This window comes from Triturus cristatus, chromosome 4_1 (assembly GCF_964204655.1).
Source record: "Triturus cristatus chromosome 4_1, aTriCri1.1, whole genome shotgun sequence".
In the NCBI taxonomy this organism is placed as follows: domain Eukaryota; kingdom Metazoa; phylum Chordata; class Amphibia; order Caudata; family Salamandridae; genus Triturus; species Triturus cristatus.
The window spans coordinates 310,587,775-310,598,278 of record NC_140585.1 but is presented as its reverse complement, the minus strand read 5'-3'; the positions used below and the strand labels follow the sequence as shown (position 1 = coordinate 310,598,278).

General features: G+C 46.3%; 1 protein-coding gene across 1 annotated transcript in view; it reads right to left on the bottom strand.

Moving 5' to 3' along the window:
• Positions 1-4,978: 4,978 nt before the first annotated feature.
• Positions 4,979-10,504, bottom strand: part of LOC146854844 (keratin, type I cytoskeletal 42-like) — an 83,261-nt gene continuing 77,735 nt past the window's right edge. Inside the window, exon 8 of the mRNA XM_085652219.1 lies at positions 4,979-5,455. Within this exon, the coding sequence (XP_085508345.1) occupies positions 5,349-5,455 (107 nt within the window). The 3' untranslated portion in view covers positions 4,979-5,348. The remainder of the gene's footprint in view (positions 5,456-10,504) is intronic.

Sequence of the window (10,504 nt, the reverse complement as noted above, 5' to 3'; positions counted from 1 at the left end):
GCTGAATAGGCGTGCTTCGATCCAGTAGCGGGTTGCGCAGACCCATCAGTGTAAATGACACAACGGTACTCCTCAAGTGGGCGCAACGTCGAAGGATTCGGATGAACGAATTCATAATCCAAGAACTCCTGAGACTGCAACGCCGCGTCAAAGATATATGTGACGTCTTGCGAAGCCAAGGAAGTTGCCCATTGTATCCACCTTGGATGCAAAGCCTTAGAATTTGGTACACTAGCTTTAATGACTGCCTCGAGGGCAGGGTACGGTGTTACCACCAGCATGTGCTTTCCTTGTGATAGCGCTCGTTCTTTCAGGATCCCCATCTGAACTGCTGTCAGTACTTTTTCGACAGCGGAGAAGCGCAGCTCAGCTGAAGTGTACAGATGAGATTTGTAAGCAATGGGAACGGTGTCGCCCTCATTGAACGTTAAGTACGTGAAACCCACTGCGCCTGGCACAATTCTAATGACCAGGTTAGTGTGGTTATCACGAGTTTGTAAGTATTTTGTAGCAAGAAGATCAGACTGCAAAGTTTGCAATGCAGCTGTATGCTCTGGCAGCCAGCATGATTTGGTAAAAGTAGGTTGTACCAAGGCATAAAGCGTCTTGATACGCTGGGCATAATCAGGAATGTAGGTACGACCGAAATTCAGAAAACCCAGCAATGATTGCAATTTCTTCAGCGTTGTAGGAGTACAAAGGCGTGCGCACTTCTCAAGGAAGTGCGGAGCCAAGCCGCGACCCTCACTGTTGAGTTCGTACCCCAAGAACAACACTGTGAGCTCGGCAATGTGGCACTTCGCAAAATTGAATTTGTATCCGAAGTCTGCAAACATAGTAATTATGTTATCCACGCGAGCAAGGTGTGGAAGCAACTCGTTGTCTGTTAGATAGATGTCATCAACATACGTGTATGCATCCGGGTCCATATACTCTAGGAGCGAGACCACTCGAGCAGCAAAGTCCCCAGGGCTTTTCTTATAGCCCATAGGTAGCCTCTTAAACTTTCTTTGTTTACCGCCCGAGGTAAAAGCCGTCCACTCACTACTCTGAGGGGACAGGTTATGGCTGTAAAAGCCATTGGAAATGTCAAGTGTGGTTTTAAACTGTTTTCTCACAAGACTATCGACGAGAGCCGAACCGTGAGTATTCTGTACCGCGCATGTCCGGCAGTGAGAGTTTAAGTGCCGGTAATCCAAAACTAGGCGGTACGACCCGTCAGGCTTCGTCACAGTGAATAAAGGGTTATTCATAGGTGACACACAAGTTTCAATTACTCCCTGATATTCCAATTGCTCAAGGATAGTCGCGACGTGAGATCTAGCCTCGCGACGCATGGGATATTGGGGTTGAGGCTGGGGTTCGGACCGCAACGGAATCGTATGGTCGGGAGAAATTTTATCCCAGTCCACTTGATTGCGATACAACGCAGGCGCTTGCACCTGCGCCCACTCCCCGGCCAACCTGTTAGAATGTTCCATAGGCACTGTGTGCCCAAAGGAGGGGAGGATCACCACCTCCCCTCTAGGAGCATCTAAAATGAAAGCCGGAGGCCAATCCTCCTCCGCTAACAGAATGTCATAAGTGGAGGACAAATTATCCCAAAAAACTACTCTAATTCTACGGTGTATGTCACCCTCTATTTTAAGGATTATGTCAAACATCTGTTCAGAGGGAGCTACGCGAGTATCAGCAGTTTCAACACTCACATATGTATCAGTTGCTGTCACCTCCAGATACGGACGCAGTGCTTGCCGCACTACTGTAACTTCCGCCGCGCTGTCTAACACCGTTAGAGCCCATGTCCGGTTCTGAAGCAGTGTCCTTACCATCTGAGGCATATCTCGCTGTTAGAGCAGCAACCTTCTTTTTCTGAAACGGAGGTCTTTGACGCGCAGCGTCGTCCTGCTTGCCTTTTACGTCAGTCTGGCGGGGTTGCTCACGACCTTGAGCACCCCTTCCTCTTCCACGGTCTCCGCCACCGGATTGTGAAGCCGATGTTTCCTGTGAAGAACGAGGAGAGCATTCAGAAACCTGAAATCTATCAGGTGACTTAATATTAGAACGATCGCGCAAATCATATTTACGTTCTGTAGACGACTGAACTGGCGAAGCAGAACGCGACCTACGCTTCTGTTGCTGTTTCCCCTGTTTTTTGGTTCGCCAACTTTCCTTCGGAAACTTGGGCTTCTCGTCTTTTGTAGACGAACTCACCTTAGTCTGCTGTACTACATCAGGAATCTTTACGGTGGGTTTCACGCCTAGGGCGCTACGTCCCACCATCCTGTAGGCTTTTGCAATAATTTTTGCAAATTCCCTGGGCCTGTCGGCAGGATCCACAAGTTCCAGCATATTGCCTACTTGGAACTGCATGGCATCTCCTTTCAGGTTCCCCATCACCATGGAACTAATCACATCGAAGCTGTCGACAAGCCTCATTCCCAATTCAATGGCCGCCTCTGCACCATGATTTTCCTGAACTTTCTTGATGACAGAGGGTAGTAATAGACGGAGTGCCATAGCACTTCGAATAGGTCGCAGCAAAGACCTTGCCCCAATTGTTACAATCGACAATATCAGGTACTAGATCTTTCGGCAAAGTAATGGTGAGTATCCTGTGTTTATCCACAGGAGAAGTGTTTGGAAACACGGCTTCCAGTTGATCAAACTTTTCAGCAAGCCAGTAAGGAAATTCATCCTTACTTTGGGGGCGCTTGCCTACAACCGCATTAACCATCACAGGACTAATGACCACGGCTCGGTGTTCATTCGTGTGACCCGCAACAGCAGGTACCCCCACCTGCACGTTGCGAGACACATACTACACTAAAGCCCTATGGACCGTAATCAGGGCAGTGTGTAGTACCCGTAAGTCTGCCACCCCAACCGTCAAGTAGTTGGGATGGGGTGTAAAACCGGCCAATCAGCCCCTGCAATTGACAAAGGGCCCAGTCTTGGCGGTGCCACCGTATGGGGAAGGGCGCCATTAAACCAAATGGTATGCTGCCAGGCAGAAATAGGTATTTCTAGTGTCCTATACGGAGCATAAGCTGCAGGTACTTGTGTGGCAGTGTAGGTGTGGAACGTATCATCGTCCGCATTCACCTCTGGAAAAGTCACCCAAGAGTAGAACAACTCATTAGGGTGTGCTGCGTCAGCAGCAACCACAAAGACCACAGCCAGCCCGTCATCAGGCACTCCATAAGTCCTCAAATGCTGACGTAGAGGAACCCGACTATGCGCGGCTATATCGACCGCCATTAGGACACACTATAGAATAACGACAAGTTCTACAGTAGCACTTGGGTTCAGTAAAAACTAATCTTTTTAATTATCAAGCTTGAACGAACCTTTAGTCGAAACCTAGGTAGATTAAGCCGTCACTCCCGTTATCCGGAAACCAGAGTGAGGGCGTTGTGGACTAATAAAAGTACTAATAAGGCGTATCAGATCATAACCACGTTGGGCGCCATGTTGCAGGGATTCTGCTTATGCACAGAACTATGCGCAGGAAACCAGGACCTCAGAGAATTGTGGTGTACCAGAAACTCCCCTCAGAACCAAGAACCCCATATCCCACTAGCTTAGTGTCCCATTCGTTAGCCTAGATCTAGCTAGGCGGTCCCAATGTATAGACAACCCAGAACATGCGACTTAGATATTTCTCAGAAGTGGTGGGAATCCGAAATACCTGTTTGTACTTATTTAGCAGTCCACAACAAAATAATACAGACACGATAAAGTTTAAAGAGTTTATTTTATAAACCTCGTGTCCTAAGATGCAGTACTTTGGCTAACACTAGTAGACAAATGGTTAAGATCAGAACCATCAGCATTGTTACAATACCATACACAATGAAAGGAGCAATCATAATAATAATGACAGTGGTAAACAGCCAGACTCCTTTCTCTAATAACTAATAAGTTTATTATACTAATAGAAGGTCTCTTAGGCTAACAGGGAGAACCCCATACCGTATAGATCAGCTTAGTAGAATCACTTCACAGGATCAGCTAGGCTCTCTCATGCATCCGCTCTTCTGTTCGAATGAATTCTAGAACATTCTGTCCTGCAATATTAAAAGCACTTGTCCTTCAGATATTGGCAGCTGCATGTATGATATGTCTAAAAAGTGGGACGAGAAATCTGAACACAACACTCTGCACCGTCTAGTGTCCTAGACTTGTTCTTTACATGATGTACAGACGAAGGTCTCAGCACACTGTTAAGAATGTTAAACAACAAACTGTTATCCTGTAAGGCAAAGTCGAGTAAGCATTTCTAAAATGAATAACCTATAACAACAGTGTCGCGTGCAAAGCAGCAGAAACGGCAAGCTGGCTTTCTAACAGTTGGCTTGGTTATGCTAACTTAGTGTTGTAAATAGGGAGTGGCTAACCCATCCTACAGTCTGGGTGCTTAGTATAACAACATCAAATTGCCTTCTGCCCCCAAAGCTCTGTGATGCAGAAATGTTACACCAAAGCAGTATCTGGGAAGTCAGTGTGGGCAGAGTGGACTTCAGGAATTAAGAGGTATGTACTAGGAGACAATGCTCACTCCCAGATGGTCACTTAAAATGCCAGGTGGCCCCAAAATACCTCAGGTGGCATTGAAAAGCCAACTTCTATATCTAGGAGAACTGCATGGTACTAGGACATATTCTGCTTTGGATTGAGGATACCGAGTGGCCAGCTGTGGGCGCTAGGCTAGTCTCTCGGTTATGCAAGTGTCTATTTATGTGCACATGGTGTGGGTTTGCAGTAATTGTTCTCCTTGCCCGGGGGGGGAGGCATATAGAACTTGCTGTCAGAAAGGTGTATTCTAGGCCCTGATGCTTTATGCCTTTGCTTTACTGATCGTGTTCTGATTGGCTTTAGCTGTATTTGGGTGACTCTCTCCTTCTTTCTTACCAGCTGAAATTTCCTGGGAAATCGTTTTTATACTAAAAAAAGGGCAAATGAGACACCCTTGACAGATCTTTGTAGATGATGTTTATTGAAAAGATGTATTGCAAGAAGCACAAGAGAAATACATGACCACCTTCAACCCAGCCCAATGCACGCCACTGTGAAAAACCACATCACATAAGAAGAAGCACAAAGTTGTAGAACTGAATGAGATTAAAGCCATCTCTAGTTTTGGAGTAAACATCACATAATCCATTAATAGCTCCTTTTCAGAGCACTATTTTCTGAAAATGCTAAAGAAAGTGGTGGATTGTGGCGTTTGCTTCTAGAGGAAAGTCAAAGTGGCCATTGTGGCAGCTGTTTGTCGGTGTGAATGTGGTAAAGCAGGATGTTATATTCAGACTGAGCGGGACAACATGTGTGGTTCAGCAGCCAGATTAGTGAACCTGCTCGCGGGAGGAGACAACACTTCCATTCTCAATGTCTTCAGTGATCGACCGTACTTTGGTACTTCTGGAGATTGTGGTGTGTGTCCCTGAGGAGACTGAGGAGAAAGAGAAAGGTTTATTAGCATCCTTACAGTCAATCCCTTCCATAAACCTTTAAGCGGAATTGCTTTGACCCAAAATCACAGACACATCCTGCAAAACCAGGTTTGAAAGAAGATGTTAGCCACAGGAGCTACCAAATAGCATCTTTATGCAATGCAAAATACTTGTGGCCTTATTTATATGTTCAGTAGTGCAAGCTTCCCAGGGGTGTAGCTGCAATTGGTGCAGCAGGTGAAGTGGCAGTGGGGCCCAGAGTCCTGATGACCCATTACACCCTGACAGTGCTGCACTTACTACCACATGTACACGATTCTAAAGGAAATCACTCAAAAACTATTAATTCACTTGCAGGAGTTATCTCATTCAAGGTCCCTGCAGTCTAAATAAATGTTTTAAAGATTCTTCAATGTAATTGTTCTGAATTGTAAAGCACTTAACGCTAATGGTTCCTATAATTCTGTCCTGATGAAGACCCCATTAAATGATGTTAAGGGGTCAAAACGTTGACTTTTCAGTCATATTTGCAGTGATTGCCGGACTTTGAGGAACCTAACCACAATATTGTTTTAATGGGGTTCTACATTTAATAGATGTCCTGACGGTTAAGGCATTTCTTGGTTATTCACACTGTATTGCTGTTTTTTGCATTAGCACATTGATTACTTATTTTCACTCTCACTGCACCGTCACCTGTAGCACCTTTCCATATTTTTAAATAGTTTTTTTACTCAAGTAATGCACACAGCAATTACATTTAGGATTCTTTAAAAGCATTTATTGTGATAGCAGGGTAATTGAATAGGATAACCCCTGCCAATGTATTAAGTGCCTGATTCTGAGTCTGGCGGTCCACAGACCACCAGACTAATGGGGGCACGGCAGTGGCAGTCCAGTCACCACCACACCGGCGGTCCAATGCCCTATTACAATTAGGGCGGTTGGACAGCCATTGCACCGCAGCAACCACCAGGGATCAGAGATCCCTGGTGGTGGTGCAGCAGTCGGAGTGCCACAATATGCTTGGTGGTGCCCTGAGGCACTTCCAAGCATATTACGACTTTCCTCACCGCCAGCGGTCTCATGAAGATTCTTCCTCCATGAAACTGCTGGCAGAGAGGAAAAATGAGGGCCCTACAGGGCGTCCCCTTGCTCCTGTGCACGGGGTGCATGCATGGGGTCACATGTTGTGCCTCCATGTATTACCTCACCCACAGTTCCTGCATAGGAAGGAATGCATGCCATGGTGCATTCCTTCCCGTGCAGGAATGTGCATGGCGGTCCCTAAGTGGTGCCGTTTAGGGCTCACTTGTCGTACTTTAGAATTTGGGACCGCGTAGGAGATAGGGCCCTACCCCTGTCTATCTCGGTAATAGTGAACCGCGAATGGTTAATGCGGTATGTACAAGTGCTTTTTGTAACGTTTTAGCTATGAATGCACTGTGTATACGCTATTTTACATCACTGCGTGGGTTCCATTTTGTATCGGTGGCCATTTTATGATTGCCCTCACATAGGCTATGTAGTGTGAAGCAAATACGGGCCTTTTAAAGCACATGTGGCTTTCTTTGACTTTTCTGTGACCTGGGCAGCTGGGCTCTGCTGCCCCAGGTCAAACTGGTCTCACGAGTTTCCCGTCCTCTGGCCACCTGTGATTAGCATCAGGGCTTGACACACCATAAAGTTCTTTCATCCTACACAAGCCCCCAGCTAATCTCTTTCACACATTGCTGATTCCTGCTTTATGGCTTGTTTCCCAAAACAGGAGATGCTCATGTTTATTGGGGCCTATCAATATCTGAGGTGGAATCTGAGCTTTACTGTGTAAATAATTGTGGGCTGGCTTCACTGGAATGTGGGATGGTCATCATGACTCTGCTTTTTCATTTATAATGTACACTCTGAATGACCATGCCATAAACCCAAGAATGTACGCCCGAGGCAGGAAAATCTGTATTTAAGAAGAAGCCCGTTTCTGTGATTTTTAGCAGTCTCCTGAGAACATACACGCTGTTGTACTTCTAGGACGCCTGTAATTGGTCTGCAGCCAATAAACTGATCTTTGACTTCACCCAGAAGACTCTGTGTTTCTGTAGGTCTGAAACAGGAAGAACCCCGAAGTCATAGGGTGTGTTCCCCTGCACCGCTGGGCTTAAAATACCCAGTACTTCAGTTGGCGCCCAACTCGGCGCGATTTCAGCGGTACCGGTCCAAGCCAGAGGTTCGTGAGGAGCTTTGTGTGGAAATTCTGGAGGAAGGCCGCCACTTCATCGACCCCTGCATGTTGACGTGGTCCGAAAGTCTTTTCTGCGAGGTCCTCCGCGTCCCGACGGGTACGAAGGACTGCTGCCCTGATTAATCGCCCTGTTTTGGACCCTTGACGATTTTGGTAGAGCGAAACAATCGAGAGAGTCTTCTGGTGACGCCATCGATCATCAATATTCAGTTAAGTATAAGTGGAGCGTCTCCCAGTTTGAATTTGGTATCCTTCGGGATCATTTCGATTTGGTGCTTGCAAGTCCCAAAGCCAGAGGACTCGTGTATTCACGAGACTATCGTATTCGATAATCCTTTGACGTTTGAAACTAGACTAGTGAGCGAAGATGCCTGGTTCTAGTGTATTTTGTAGATTGTTTTGTTTGGGTTGTGGAAGGGATTTCCAGTTAGAGGATTCATGTCCGGTTCCTCCAATTGGAACTCCAACTTATGAGCTTTATGTAAAACATGGCGTGGGCCCCATTGCATATAATGAAATATGGATCCGATACACCAGAAAGGACGGTGTTTTAAAATGGCCCCAAAATGGTAGTTTCGATACAGATATCTTAGATAATTTGGAAGTTAAATTGTTTAAAAAGAAAGCCCGGCCGGCGATGTTTGATTCTTTCCGCCTATGGCGAAAGGAGGCCAAACAGAAGGAAATTAAGCTAGCGAAAAGAGATAAGAGAGAGAGAGGTATGTCAGTGATGCAAGCAGCTGTGCAATTTAAAGATAATGAGGAAGAACAAAGGAATGAGCAATTGCACAGACAGCGCAAACTAGGGATTGATAAATGTTACCCTGTTTTGTCACCCCTTGTGCAAGATGAGACACAAGAGAAAGAGAAAGATTCCCTAATGTCCCATTTGTTAAGTTCGCCACCCCCGTATGCGCAAAATGCCACCGCACCTCCACAGCTTGTAAATGCGTAGCCTCTAGTAAATATGCCGCAAGCCTTCCCGCAGCCGCCAGCTCCTCCTCAGCTGGCTCCTATCCCTGCAGTGCAGCCCTCTCAAGGATCGCCAGTTTTGCTACCTGTTACCCCCGCGCTTCCTGCGACTTTGCCTAGCGCGCCAGCGGCTTCCCCTGGCGCTCCTTCTTACACTACCCCAGTACCTGTATCTGAATCTGTTTTTCTTCCCTCTGTCTATCCCCCTATTCTCGCCTCAACTTCTCCTTCAGCACGACAACGACTGGCTAATGTAGTTACTAATTTAATGTCGCCTCTCTTTGGGTCATCTAGTGCGACTCCTGGTTTACAGCGTAAGCAATTGCGCAGTCAGCTACCTGGTCCCGAAGAGAAAGAGGTGTTAGATCATTTGGCGCGTAGGTGGATTGGTTTCCCTTCATGCTATGATGTGGAATCGGTTGTTAATGTCTTTCATCAATGGGATGCCCCAAAACAGAGGTATGTGTTTGATAAAATGTGTGAATTCCTCTGTGAGGAATTCGAGGATAAGGGTGCAAACCCAAACCCACAGGAATTGTGTCGAGTAAGATTTGATTTCGGAACAGGTGTAATTGTGGGCCCCAATGTAGATAAAGCAGTTGCGACTTTACTGTCCCTTAGAAATGGCGATTGTCAGCAATCATTGTTTGTTCAGGATTTCCCTGTAGGGAAGGAAGTAAAAGCGCGCCAATATCCGATGCGCGAGGTTCCTCCAGTCTGGAGACCTGGTGATCCAGCTGCTAACCCACCTGTTCAGCCATATTTTCAGCGTGTTTGGGTACATGTCCCATGGAAGCGATCTGAGGTGTTAGCACTTAAGCAGACGTTGCCTGATCCCCGTAAGAACCCTGCAGGATATTATAAGGAGTTGTCACAAACTGCAGAATCATGTGTAATGAATCTAGCCGACATAGACATGTTGTTTGGGAATGTGGTCCCGCAGCCTTTATGGGGATCCATTCGTAATGTAGATCACGCTGCAGAACTAGGTGACACATGGGCTAATATCATTGCCGCAGACACTAGACAAGTTGGTGGTGCAAAACCTGAGCCCCTCATAGCAGCGCTCCCTGGTAGAATTATCACATACATGAAGACCATAATGCCCGCAATGCGCGTCAATTGGGACAAACTATCCGCATGCAAGCAGAAGAAAGATGAAACAGTGTCAGATTTCTTTACCAGGTTTGAAGAAACGTTTATCGACCACAGTGGTCAAGACATGAGCACTGAAGGTGGCCAACGGTTATTCGTTGATAAGTTTGTGCAGAATCTACTCCCCGAGTTGTGTAAGAAATTAAAAGACTCAGAAAGTTCTTGGGCTGTTTCCTCTTCAGCGCAAATACTGGCTACTGCACAGTATTATGAGAATAGAGACAAAGATGAGAAGGATAGAACAGATAAGAAAACGAAAGAACTAAAGACAAAGGTCCTTTTGCAGCAGGCCTATCCGCCACGTGGAGGACAGAATAATTATAGGCAAACGCAAGGTATCTATCAGCAGCCCCAACAGTTTCAGAGTAATCAGCCAATGAATGGGTATTATCAACCACGAATCCCTGTAGGTCCCAACCAATGTTCATATTGCAAAGAGGAAGGTCATTTTAAATATAGTTGCCCTAAATTAATGCAGCGTAACAGTAATGCGTATGGCGCAAGAGGTAGAGGTGGTCAGCAAGCTCCTAGAGGTAGAGGGCGCGGAAATATTACCCAGAACGCGCGTCCTCTTCCGCCTCAAAATACCATAAATCGCTTTGATCAGCAAGCCAACGCGACTGGTAATACAGCTCAGTACTACAATAACGATTATTATGCGGAAGATGGCAATGTAGAAGAT